At 43.6% G+C, this 14,292-nt stretch overlaps 2 protein-coding genes across 2 annotated transcripts in view; both read right to left on the bottom strand.

Moving 5' to 3' along the window:
- yjefn3 (YjeF N-terminal domain containing 3) overlaps window positions 1-14,292 on the bottom strand; it is a 76,152-nt gene that overhangs the window by 25,064 nt on the left and 36,796 nt on the right. The window lies entirely within an intron of this gene.
- Window positions 12,081-14,290, bottom strand: LOC310786624 (tripartite motif-containing protein 16-like). Its single transcript, XM_083647861.1, has one exon. The coding sequence runs from the start codon at window positions 14,229-14,231 to the stop codon at window positions 12,852-12,854; it is 1,380 nt and encodes a 459-aa protein (XP_083503987.1). The 5' UTR covers window positions 14,232-14,290; the 3' UTR covers window positions 12,081-12,851.

Below are 14,292 nucleotides of genomic sequence, written 5' to 3'. Positions count from 1 at the left end.
TGCTGATCTGAGGTTGTAGTAGAGTTGTAGACTACTATTACATGCTTTCTCTGATACATGTGCGTGTGAGGTTCACAGGCAGGACAGTGTGTGTGTGTGTGTGTGGATCACGCTGTTCCCCCCAGTTCCCCTCCCTGCTGGAACAGGCCGACCAGAGGAGGCACTAGAGCAGTGACCACACACCGCCCGACCAAGCCGGAGGTAACACGGGGGCTCGAACCTGTGACCCTCACGTTGGTAGGCAGGGAATCTACCGCTGCACTACCTGGACGCCCAGTTATGTCATGTCTTGCCATCAAAAGCCACCTAAGGATCCAGCAAAGAGCAAAGACAGCACACCACACCCTGGCATAGAGGAACCTCTGTATCTAATATACTGTACTCGGTGTACTGTATTTATCATTCTATTCAAAGGTTGCATGTCAGCATTTTGCCATGAGCCTTAACTAAATACACACTGACACAGCACAAAAGTGAACGTACAGAAAATATAATATACTGTAAGATGTACAACATTTGCTCTCTAGGCAGATTGGTTCAATCTAAATGAGTTGAGGTAGAAGTGAGAGCATCATTGTGCGTGGAATAATTGGAATCTATTTGAAGAGACAGTTAGGCGTACTAATGCTAATGGTGCATTGCATCAGTGTCTGTCTGTGAGAGCCTGCCTGTGTTTGTGTCAGCAAGCCAAACGGGGCTGCTGGCATTTACCTGTGCCAGTGGAGCAGCAGCTGTCTGTCACCCACAGCTCTCCTCAGGGTTCTTTCCTGACTCACTGTGAAGAGTTGATCTTTGGAAAGCTCTGCACGGTCCACAGGGTTTACTTTCTATTCGCTGTCTGCTCTCAGCAGCACCAGCCCTCCGTACACTTCCCCTTGACCTACATTGATTCCGCCCTGTGGATGGGCTATTTGGTTTGCTCTGCTTTAGTATGGAGAGGGGCGATTCAATAACACACACACACACACACACACACACACACACACACACACACACACACACACACACACACACACACACACACACACACACACACACACACACACACACACACACACACACACACACACACACACACACACACACACACGTACGTTCATGGTGCCATTGCCATTGATTCATTTCGTTACCTACAGAAAAGAAATTTTCTTTCCAGCTTTCCAGCTAAGAGCGAGGCGCTCTGGCCACAAGGGAGCAGCAGCGAGCATCTACAGGACAGTCAGTGAGACTGATGATAGATGGCTGCTTCATGTCACGTCATCTCTTCCCCATCGCCTGCTCTTATGATGATACTCATTCACCTTAAACTAACCTGAAGCGTCAAATAAGTTTAGAAGTACTTGGACATTTTAGAGTTGGAAAAACCCAGAGAATCCTCCAGAGCACCAAAGGAAGCAGTCGTCCCTGACACTTGTGTATGTCGGCGTGCAATGCTGTTTGCATCTACTGTGTGTGTGTGTGTGTGTGTGTGTGTGTGTGTGTGTGTGTGCATGCGTGTTCAGGCTAAAGCCGGTCTTGAACACCACCCAGCCGCTCAGATGAGACAGTAGCAGGCTGCTGGGGTCCCTGAAGACAGAGCCAGTTCATTTGTCTGTGCTGTGTTCTGCGTGTGCCTGCCATGTGTCACCTCTGCTGCAGTGCTGCTCAACTGTGATCACATCTCCCTTAATGAGTCTGTTCACCTTTACACTCCACACAAGACAAGAAGAAGGTTTAATGACCCCTGTGGGGAGACTGGCCCACTGCAGAAGCAAATTGGAAAATGATACAGCAGAGAAACAAAGAATAACAATAACAATGGAGAAAATGGTGGTTATGGAAAAAAAAATCACAAACAATTGTCACAAGCACTAGAGGAGAGCGCATAAGTCACACCCTCTTGCGGGTTCACCATGCGGCCTAGGGAGTGTCATTTCCCATTCATTCTTCTGTAGACGTTGCGTAAAAAGAGTTTTACTTGGACAAACGAAGCAATTCAGCTATATCCAGAATCACGAGAGACCATAGAACATTTCACTCAGAACCCCCCCCCCACCCCCACAAACAAACAGAGGGACATGCTCTATGTTCTCTTGTGATTCTGGATATAACGGAATCACTCATTTGTCCAAGGAAAACTCTTTTCTTTTTTCTTTTTCAGGATTTTCCCAAACATCAATGGAAAAATGAATGGGGAATTCACTCCTTTAGGCCCCATGGGCAACCTCGTGATGGTGTGCCATTAAATAGATATTTAGGGAGGGAAGTGTGACAGTTGAGATTATAGCAGGAAGAGGGTGTGCAGACTAGCAGCAGTAGTCACTACTGGGACATCAACATGAAATATGTCCCGTGTGAAAGCACAAAAATGACATTTAAATGACGAAAAAACATCAATATAAGTGTATGGATGCAGAAAATGTACCAATGTTGTTGGTATTTTGTATAGTTCGTATAGACAGTGCCAGCGACCTGATGTCTAAACATTTGAGTTAAATTCTCTCTCTCTCTCACTCACACACACACACACACACACACACACACACACACACACACACACACACACACACACACACACACACACACACACACAACAAGGGCAAACAATCCCATAAATAGAACGTACAACTACTCGGGTTATGATTGCTGATTATGATTATGATTGTGATTACTGATTATTATTATATGCTCATACAGTTATACATGCACACACACTTTGAGGAGATGAACAAAATCAAAGGCACACACACATAAATGCAACATACACACACACAACAGCGCTCTCCTACAACATCAGTAGGACACTGTCAGATACAGCTGTACCCACACAGAATATTAAAATACCCGAATGGCACACAAGCACCTCAATCACTACATGACTCACACACACACACACACACACACACACACACACACACACACACACACACACACACACACACACACACACACACACACAATCCTGCTAAGGAACATTGTCGCCAAACACTGTAAGGAGCATCAATATGTTCAAGTGACTACTACCCAACCCAGTCACCAAGACAAGAGCTGTCAAAAGGGAACAAAGCCTCAGTCCTGAGTCCTGGCCAATCGCGGTGTTTGACTGAGCTGCGTAGGCGGGCGTAGGGCGTGGTCTGACCAAAACTGCAGTGGGTTCCGTAATAACGCGTCTCGCGTTCTCAGTCTGGAGCATTGTGAAAGAGGTTTGTGGAAGAAACTGCCCATACCTGTTGAGACCCTCCCCCATGGTTTCCCCACGGTGGGCGTGACTTTTGAATGTCGTTTTTTTTTCATATATTCTTTATTGTACAAAAGTTCAAATACAAAGGTCGAGCAGGATTCGAGGTGGGAGCCGTCGAGCAGCGAGGGAGGTCCGGTCGGCGTGGTGGCACGAGCACGAGGGCCAAGAGGTCGGGGAACACGTCGGTCGAAGAGAGGAACATTGAGGAGGGGGCGGAGCCCCGAGTCTGGAATCTGTGTAATATTCTGTGAGAGGCAGCAATGTGCCGCACGGCATCCAGTCTGCAGGAAAGCTATTAGAGGAAGAAGAAGCAGCCACCAGGACTCATACGTAGGGTTGCCAACCGTCCCTTAAAATACGGAATTGTCCCGTATTTGTAAACAAAAAGACGTGTTCCGTATTGAACTGATACGGGACGCGCTTTGTCCCGTATTGGAGAAACAATGCAGTGCAAAGAGTGATGGGCTATTTGTATTGAGTGAGAAACTCCGTAGCCGCTGCAGCTGCTCTGCCCCTCAGCCTGTGTGGTGTCATGTTACGTTCAACTACCCTAGAATGGCTTCTCATTGATTGTTGTGAGTCACGACCAATGAAGCGCTGTCAGCGTTGCTAGATTCAACTAAACTCTGACGACAGCACATTGAGTAAGCTTACAGCTGTTTTAGCCTATTAAGAATAAGAAACTTCTGTTTTGTGACGCCCAAATACAATTCTTGAATGATAATCTAGCAAGAGGCTACGTGCAAAAATGCAAAAACTGATCAAATTCAGGTTTGCTTGTCTTAATAATAATGGGTAGGCTAAATGGTTGAAGTTGAAGCAATTGCAGTTATGTGATTGTTAATAATTCCACTACTGACTGCCCCCCCGACCGTTCCTTATTTCCATTTCAAGAGGTTGGCAACCCTACTCATTAGGGCTGTCAATCTCCCTCTATAATCAAATTCGAATTTCAGTGCTTTATACATTTTAATATTCGAATTATATTCGAATATTTTAATTAATTTTTAATTGAATTTAAAAAAAAAAAAAAATTTTTTTTTTGGTCTGAGTGAATTGTTGTCTTCTCTTATGTTATGTTCTGATTCTAAATATAGCTGAATCTTTGGGTTTGACCAAGTAAAACTTTTTCTAAGCATTTTACCAAATGTAGATGGAAAAGTGAATGGTGGATGAATATTCAAAATAATATTAGGCTTATCACAAATAGTCCAGCAATGATGTTTATTTAAGAAAACATGTTCCTTGTACAATGTACATACATTCATTGCATTAGAAAATAGGTCAGATAACCAGAGCTTAGTTAATATTCATCAGTGATGTATTGGTGCTGTCTGAAATGCTAAAATAAAATAATTGATAATAAAAAAAGACACAGCCTTTGTTTGAGCTCCTTATCAATAAACAAATAAGTAAACTTTGCCAAAACAACAATGAGCCATGAACAAAAAAAAATCAGTCACGTATTGCACTTAAGAGCTACATGTTTACATTCAGTATAGCAGCTTCAACAGTCAACTTCAGTTAACAATGAATTAACATACATTTTAAGAGCTACAGGTAGGTTTACATCAGTATAGCAGCTTCAACAGTCAACTTCAGTTAACACTCTTTTCTTCAAGTATGTTGTCAGAACTTGTCACTGTTCTAGTGTTCTAAAAAAATAAAAATAAAAATTAAAAAATTAAAAAATAAAAAATTAAATATTCGTTTTAAAAAAATAATAATTATCGAATTTCGTTCATAATTATTAAATTCGAATAATATTCGAATATCAAAATTCGTTTCAACAGCCCTACTACTCATACGCCTTCAGCTTCCCACCTGCAGACATGGCCGATTGTGTCTGTAGGAACATCTGATCTGACCAATCCGAGAATTGAACCCTCGTCTCTGCAGTGTTAGGCGACTGCTTTTACCTCTACACTACCCAGACGCACAGCTCAGAAATGTTCATATCCTACATATCCATGGATTGCAGAAGCCTACAATGCCGGCATTTTATTCTGGCAACCAGGCTGCTAATATAGCCCACGTACGTAGTCTGGAGTCTGGAGCATCCCTGTGTCTCAATCCTCTATTTATGGAGAGACGAGGAATAATACTTCCACAACAGTCAGAGCTGAAGATAATAGATTTCTGTCTTTCTAACAATAAAAGGCAAAAAGAGCTATCTATCAACTTTCCCTCCTTCCGCCTATCCAGCAGGATCTGCTCCAAAGATAAGACAAGAAATAAGTGCACGTGTCACACGCTCATTTCTAGGGTGGAGACTCTGGAGACGATGCGCCATGGGCAAATCTTTTGAGGGTGTGACCAAACTCATGCCGAAATTCGGCACTGCACTCTGTTGGGTCCACAGCAGCGCACCCCCAATTCTGAAGTGGATCGGACGAATGGTTCTCCAGATACATGAAAGCCATGTTTTGATTGGTCGAATTGCACAAAATTCCACACTGCACTACCTTGGGTCCCCAGCAGCGCACCTACAAGTTTGGGGTCACTCAGACAAACGTTCCCAAAGATAAGGAGCTGGAAGGGATTGAATTGCTTGAATCAACTTGACGTTCTTTGCACTTGTCATGCAGACCTCTTGTTAGTGGAACTAAATCAGATCAGTGGGGAAACAAGGAAGCGCGGAAATCTGATTGGCTGATGGCTGCGGGTTCAGCCGGGGCCAACTTTTGTCAGCCGACTTTTGTTGGCCGACCAGATTGATCACTTAGAGCTTTTTGAAGCAGTGTTGCTCCCAGGTGAATATAGACTGTACTGTCCTGTCCTGTCCTGTACTGTACAATTGTTGACTTCAATCAATATTTTGCCATTTGTGGTGATGCCAGTAGGATATTAGACTAGTGACTTGCTAAACAATGCAGTCTCTTCTTCTTTTTTCTTCGTCTTCTTTCATTTGCTTAGACTGCCATGTGGGTGCCTGAGTAGGAGGTGGGAACTGTTTGTTTTTGTTTCCCCCTGTGTCAAACTACTGAAATAAAACATCCAAAAATAAAGGACTATTCCCTAAGAATGGTTTTATTGGCATGTTTCTTCCTACCTCCCATCCTCACGGTCTGCCCCTTTGTTCTTTTGTTCTGTCCTTCCTTCCTTCCTATTAGCCGTTGCAGATTTACTGCTGCGTGTGTGTGATTAACTAACCCATTCCCAAAAGGGTAAGAAGCCCATATGTTTGTGAGTGGAACTTGTCTGTTAAAGTGCTGGTTGGCAACAGCTAGGCAGGCTCCTGCCAGGGAGAGGACAGAAAAATAACAGCGTATCCACCACTTATCAGGTCCTCAGCCATCCTCTCTGCTCCTCTCCTTCAGTCCTCTCTGCCATTCACTCTCTCTCCAAACATCCCTCCACTTCTCTCTCTCTCTATTCTATGTCTCTCTCTGAGTGCCTCTGACTGTTAATGATTCAGCTACATGAAGGAAATGAAGAACCACCTCATATACATAACACACTGCAAAGGAAGAAGCCATTATTTTTGTTTCTCTCCATTTTCATATCTAAATGGCCGGCCTTCCTGCCACTGACATCCGTCCGCTTCAGCTCATTCAGAACGCTGCAGCCCGTCTGGGTTTTCAAACAACCCAAATTCTCTCATGTCACTCCCCTCTTCCGTGACCTTCACTGGCTTCCCATCTCGGCACGCATTAAATTCAAAACACTGGTTCTGGCCTACAGGGCAGTACACCAGACAGCCCCTCTGTACTTACAATGTATGGTCAGGCTCCAAATCTCTCACCGTTCCCGCCGCTCCTCCACCAGTGCAGGACGCCTCGCCCCTCCTCCGCTACGGGGGCTCAAACGAACCTAAACTAAACTTTACCATTATTCCTTCAGAAGTTGTAGTTGTCATAGACTGTGTTGCATAGTTGATTGCTCTATTGCTGATAAAAATATGTTATTGTAAGTCGCTTTGGATAAAAGCGTCTGCCAAATGACGTAATGTAATGTTAATAAAGTAACAATCTGCATCATTTCCATGAAAATGGAAATGTCTAATTTTGTTACTCTCTATTATCAATTGATAGAAGAGGTTGTTAGGGTTAGGGTTAGCCATTCATGAATGACTAGAAATCCTGCGCGCTTCTTTCTAGCTGCACGCTCACACATGCGCAGTTAAGCAATGTCAAAATCTAAAAAGCAGATCACTGTTCCAGCTGTTAGGTTATTACAGCATAGGCCCAACCCACACCCTCCTTGAACATGCGTACCAAATTTCACGCAATTTCGTCAGTATAGACTATAGAGGTTTTCTTGGGGGATTTGAAGCACCCCCTACTGGTCAATCAAACAGCTATGCAGACATGGTCGTTGATGATATTTGAACATGTTCACAAAGTTTTGTGATGACCGGATAATTGGTCATGAAGTTATGATAATTTAGCTAACAGGCCACGCCCTCTCACAAATAAAAAAAAATATATTTTCAAAACGACAGTACAGTAGTAGATATCAACGACCTTTTAACAAATTGTAATCAGATAGGTCTGTCGTGGTGATCGGTCAAACATGTAGGAGATGTTAAAAAAGGTGTTTCTCAAAACTTCCAAAATGTCTCAAAAAACTTCCAGGTGGACCTTGAGGCAAATTTGTAGAGCAAGGTCAGCTGAACATCTATAAAACATTTCATGAAAATCAGACTTAGGAAGTTATGGCCTTTCAAAGTCGGGAATTTTAACCTTTACCTCTAGCGCCCGCATCAGGCCGATTGGGGAAATATGAGCTACAGTAGTAATGGTTACAATATCTGTCATTGGGGCAAATTTGATGTCTCTGTGATATACCAACTCATGGGGATTTGCTCCAATGTGGACACCTCAGTAACTGTTCGGGACTGACTGAGTGACTGACTGACTGAGTGACTGACTGACTGACTGAGTGACTGAGTGACTGACTGAGTGACTGACTGACTGAGTGACTGACTCACCCGATAAACATTCTAAATGTGCCAAATGTATTTCCTGTTGCAGTGTTTGCTAATGCATTAGCTGACAGTGACAGGAAATAAACTAGGGTCCAAATTGTTCCCTAGCGACAGAATTCGTGTGAAACAGTCTATAACCACGGCTTCGCTACTGGGCCGCCGTGGTAGAAATCAAGGAAAGAGACATCACAGTATATGACCACCCTACAGTATGTGACTGCAACGTGATCAGTGTTGTGCAAAAACACTAGAGCAATGACCGCTTATCACCAAAGGTGTCACCAAAATCTCATAGACAACCACTTTAAATGTCTCGTATATCAAGAATACCTTCCACTGTGCATCACATTATTGAGGTTGTGGCTTGTGGAGGCTGGCATGACCTACTGGCAGGGACACTCCAGGCCGTGCTACGCCACTTCAGCTGACGGCTGCCATACCTGTCACATGTCACACCACTGATTCGCTCGTCTATTTAAAGGCCTTCACAGTTCACACACTTCGCTGATGAGTGCGTTGCTGATAAGTACGTCGGTGATGTGTGAAGCACATGCAAAATGAGTGTTATGATGTCTGTCTTTACTGCGTTGAAAGCATGAGTTAGTTTGGAGATGTGTCAAATGTCAAACTCTGACTGGCAAATTGGTGTTCAAGTTCAAATGTGTTTTTCACAGCGCAAAGTTGCCATAAGGTACAAAATGGCAGTAGGGGACCCTGCACGCATTTTTCAATCTACTTTCCTCTGTTCCTTTGTCCCCTCTACATCACCCAACCCAACCCGCTATGCTTTCCCTCTATCTTTCATCTCTACTTCAAGTTCAACTTACAGAACTATAGGCTACACAATGCATATAGACTACAGTGCACTCAGTGCATATACGATATACAGTTATGATCTACAGCACAATACACAAAAACAACACAATATACACATGATAACATTACATGTTATATAGTAACAAAGTGCGGTGCATATGGTTCAGCTGTTCTGCCTGGGGGAAGAAACTATTTCCGAGATGGGTGGTGTGTGATTTGATGCTACTTTGATCGATCTCACCTTATTTCTCGCCTGATTTTACCTCTTCTATGCTCTCTTTCGATCGACCACCCTCTCATTCGCACCATCATTTCTCATATCAAACCTTACTTTCATTATTAGCTTGAACATAATCCCATTATGGGCACTCAGCCCAGCTAAAAGGCTCTTGGTCATAATTCTGCTGTCTCACTGCTGAAATAGAATATTACAATTGGGCATCACTTAGAGAGGAGATGAGGTGGTCTTTCCTCCATTAAATCTGTATGATTGTAAAGGCAGCATCTAAGAGCACCGCCTCGCTCTACCTGGCTCATGTTCTATTAGCATTATGGCTCATAGTTGCTGATGGTTAGCTTCCTCCTGCCACTTTAACCACATTAGCCAGCAGCACCGTGGTTCCTGCATTACATTGCTGGCTTGCTGGGGAAGCTAAGCAGGTCAGGGGGATCAGTCCTTGGATGGGAGACCGTCTGGTGCTGGAAGTGGTGTTGGAGGACCAGTAGGAGGCGCTCTTCCCTCTGGTCTCATGAATAATATCCCTCCCCAAGGCCCCAGGGCCTGTGAGTGAGAACCATCCTTTGGATGAGACGTTAAACTGAGGTCCTGACTCTCTGTGGTCAATAAAGATCCCATCGGCACTTATGGCACGAGTAGGGGTGTAACCCTGGTGCCCTGGCTAAATTCACACACAGGCCTTCTTTCCATCATGGCCACCTAATCATCCCTTGATATCTAATTGGTAGAGATGCACAATATATATCGATCCGATAAATTACCGGCCGATATGGGCTATTTTATGCTATTGTTAATTTTTCCGATGATTACATTTTAGCCAATAAATAGAGCCGATAATACAAAGCCAACTTTGCTTTGCCTTAGCAGCGCAGCTTGTTGTCACGCTCATGACGTCAAACAGCTGGGCCTGCAGTTACAGCCTAGAGGCAAAACATGTTGCCGCCATGTTGCCGGTGTGGCTGTTTTTCACACTTTTCAGTTGATGACAACGCTATCGCATGTTCCGCAAAGGTTTCGAGATGAGGGGAAAAGTCTGAGCTGGCATTACTGTACGTCGTTAAACCAAACTTGGCGGGGAGGCAGCGGGGTTGGTTCGCGTTAATGTTAGCTGTTAGCTAAAGTTAGCCTTTATAAGGCCCAGTCCAGCAGGATGCCATTGTAGCACTCCCCACTCCTCGGGCAAACAAATCGCTTGTTGTGACTTAACATACTGTTTGTTGTGACTTAACATACTGTTTGTTGTGACTTAACATACTGTTTGTTGTGACTTAACATACTGTTTGTTGTGACTTAACATACTGTTTGTTGTGACATAACATACTGTTTGTTGTGAATATTAGTAGTAGTAGTAGTAGGTAATATTAGTAGTAGTAGTAGTAGTAGGTAATAGTAGTAGTAGTAGTAGTAGGTAATAGTAGTAGTAGTAGTAGTAGTAGTGTTTTCAGGCATGTGAGTGTGTAAATTAGGCATGCATGAATCCATGTCATCTCAGGACACCTTTCATCATTTGCTGGAGTGGAATTTGACAAGGAGAGAGTGCAGAGTGGGTGGTAAGAGGGTGAGGGATGTGGGTGTAGAAACAGTTCAAAGTATAGAGAACAGATATATCCAGCTTTGTGTCTGTGGCTGTGCCTGAGACATGCCTCAAATGTATTTACATTTCAAACAAACTAAATTAAACTACTGCTGCTCAGAAAGTAACTACAACTAATTCTGCCAGCACCAAACATAAATCTAAATGAGTTTGCCACTCTGAGAGGCACCGCACATTTGGAACATGTACAGAGAGAAATCAGCATCAATGAAGGACTTTCTGAAAGACTCACTATTTTTGTCTTAAAGATCTGAGATCCGCCTCCAGTCCACTTTGCAATCTTCTAAAACATGTTTGGGTTTTGCCAAGACCTTTTAAGAAATCTAGGGCAATAACACTCATCTGCACTGTCTGTAATATTTCTTTATTCATATCTCTTTATTTTCTTTGCACTTCTCTTTATTTTCTTTTAGATGTGATTTTGGCCTTCTTCAGTGTTGTGACAACACTGAAGAAGGCCTTCACTCCTCAGTGTTGTCACAACACTGAAGAAGGCCTACGCGCCGAAACTTGTTTGTTGCTGTGCTGCTGCCCCAGACTAAGGTATTAAAACCTCTAAAAGGACTTTTTTTGTGTGCTGGCTTTTCTGTTGTGACTTGATATTACATGTGCCCTGCACCGAAGTTGCATAATATTTTGGAGTGTGCTCGCTTTTCACTTTTTTCCTTAGATTAATAACCATAGCACTGGGAGCGAATTTTTATGTCGGGGCCCCCCATTATATTCTCGGCCAACTCAACTGATCTGGGAAGATGCTCTTCATCTAGAAAATGTAACATGACCAGATGGCAGATCATATTTATCCATCGTGGATGAAAGAGGCTTTGACTGGACACTACTAAGGTGCGTCTGCAAGTAGCAGTGAGAACTGATATGCTTATTTGATCAATAGTAGCCAGTATTGGGGAAAGTGAGTTTAGACAAGATATAATTATTGAGAGAAAATGCATATGAATTCACTCACAAAAGTGCGATTGGAAGAGGAAACCTTGGCCGAGCTAGGGGGGATAAGTTTCTTCAAAAAAATTAGGTGGGTAAAGATATCTTTGACTATCCTCCTTCAGTCTCTCCATGTAAAGAATCACTTCATTCATACATTTAACCAGATACATTAACAACAGGATTGTCAATCATCACTTTCAATCTTCACTAGTGGACACTGCTAACTGCTAACCCTGCTGCTTCTTTTGACTTTTGGTTCAATTATTATAGCAGCTTTGATAGACTTCCCGAAGTGAATAGAATACTTTTTCATTCTTGGAATGACAAACTTTATTGGTCTTTGCAAACATTCACTTTGATCACACATCAAATCACTAAATCCTGGTTAAAAAAACAACAACTCTCGTTCAATATTCCCATCTACATATTCACTTCATCCACACAAGTTAAAGCAGTATGTCAGCAATGTGGAGGAAAACTATGAATCATCTCCCCAATGATTACAATAATAATGATTCCATTTGTAGTTCAATTTTCTTAACAAAGTTACAAGTGCTGGGAACAAAATCAACATAATTAACTAACTATTCAGCTATAGCCTAAAAGGAAGACGTCTAGTGATCTCTCCATTAAGGCCCATGCAGTGGAACAGAAACAGCAGAAAATATGACAGCAACAATGCAATAAAGCTATGAACTATATAGACCACAACACTTTACATTTTCAAATGAATAAATGACATGTCTGTTTGGATACTTTCTATTACTGACTGATATAACACACAAGTTATTCAACCTATATCCAGTTGATGAAATATTTTTATTATTTTTCCTCTGCAGCACAGGAAGTGATGCATTTTACATTCCCGGTTTGTTTGGAATAAACAGAAGAAGAAGAACTGGGTAGGTATGATGAGCAGCACCACGGCTGAACAAACAGAGAAGAGAAATTCAAACTGCATCAACAGAAAATCCAAGCTCCATAACTCCACCCACACTGTTTGATTGACAGGTGATCTCTGGGAAGGGCAATGCATAGTGAGACTAAGCAACAAAGATGGAGACCCCCCCCCCCCCCACACACACACACACAGACACACACATTGTTGGAGCTAACACAACACAGCAGTGGCTCCAATAAAACCATAAAGCCAAAATCCAGCATAGAGAGGCTGAGTGAAGGTGGTCTGGACTCTGTGGAGGAGAGTCATGGTTTTAGAGATGCTGTAGAAGGACAGAATACCTCCTCTGTGATCCAGGTACACTCCTACTCTGGAGGACAGAGGGCCTGAGATGGGAGTATTGACGTTGTTATGGCTGAACTGGCAACTATTGTTGTAACAATATAATGCCCAAGACGTGTCATTGTATCCAAATACACATTCATTAAAAGTCCCTGATCTGCTGATATTCTTATATGAGACTGCTATTGAAACTCCGCCCCCGCTCCACTCCACCTCCCAGTAACAACATCCAGTCAGACCCTCTCTACTCAGGACCTGATGCCTGTCGCCAGTGAATCTGTCTGGGTGAGTAGAATAGGACCTTCCCCTTATATATGTTGCTTTTCTGTTCCCCTCAGATAACGACACGCACGCGTTTGCCGTGTTTGGATCCAGTGTGATTTGATGTGAATATTGCAAGAATTCAGCTCTGGTCTTGGGCTCTGGTTGTGGCAGTAAAACATCCACTTCAGTCACTGTCAGTGAGATCTTAGGCCATTCCTCTGTCAGAATGCCCTGTAGTTTATCTCTGACCTCTGACATGGCCGCAGTCACGTCCTCAAAATGGCGCAGAGCGCGGGTATTGCTGCTGGGTGAGTCTGTAGATTCACTGAGACGTGCCAGCGAGGGGTAACTGTGTAGAAAGTAGATGTGATCTTCTGTGTGTGAGAGCTGCTCCAGCTCAGCGTCTTTCCTCCTCAGCTCAGAGATCTCCTGCTTCAGCTTCTCCTGAAGTTCTTCAACCCGACTCGCTTGCGCTTTCTGCTGGGATCTGATCTGCTCCTTCACCTCAGAGCTCCTTTTCTCAATGAGACAGACCAGCTCTGTGAAGATCTTCTCGCTGTCCTCCACTGCTTTATCAGCAGAGAGATTGATAGCCTCCACCTCCTGTTGAAGCACCTTCACGTCTTTCTCTCTGTCCTGGATTCTCTGCTGGATTTTTTGCCGACTCACCCCGAGCTCTTCCTGCCTCTTGGCCCTTTCTGCTGCAGCTGAGATTGCGTCGTGGACAGGAGGAGCAGCTTGGAGTCTGGTCTTCATCAGGTCCTCCACCAACTCTGCTAACATGGTACTTTTCACCAGGGCAGGCCTTGGTGTGAAGGTCTGTCTGCACTGGGGGCAGCGGATATCATCTTCATCCCAGTATCTTTTAATACAGCTCATGCAGTAGCTGTGCCCACAGGGAATAGTCACCGGATCCCTCAGTAGATCCAGACAGATCGAACAGCACAATTTTCCTCCGTCCAGCTGAATTCCTCGCTGCGCCATTTCACTTCTCGTGACAGTGACTATCAGATCGTTTCATTTGCTCTCAACAGAAGAAACAAAA

Source organism: Poromitra crassiceps, assembly GCF_964638095.1.
Source record: "Poromitra crassiceps genome assembly, chromosome: 12".
In the NCBI taxonomy this organism is placed as follows: Eukaryota; Metazoa; Chordata; class Actinopteri; order Beryciformes; family Melamphaidae; genus Poromitra; species Poromitra crassiceps.
This window is presented reverse-complemented; position numbering and strand designations above follow the sequence as displayed.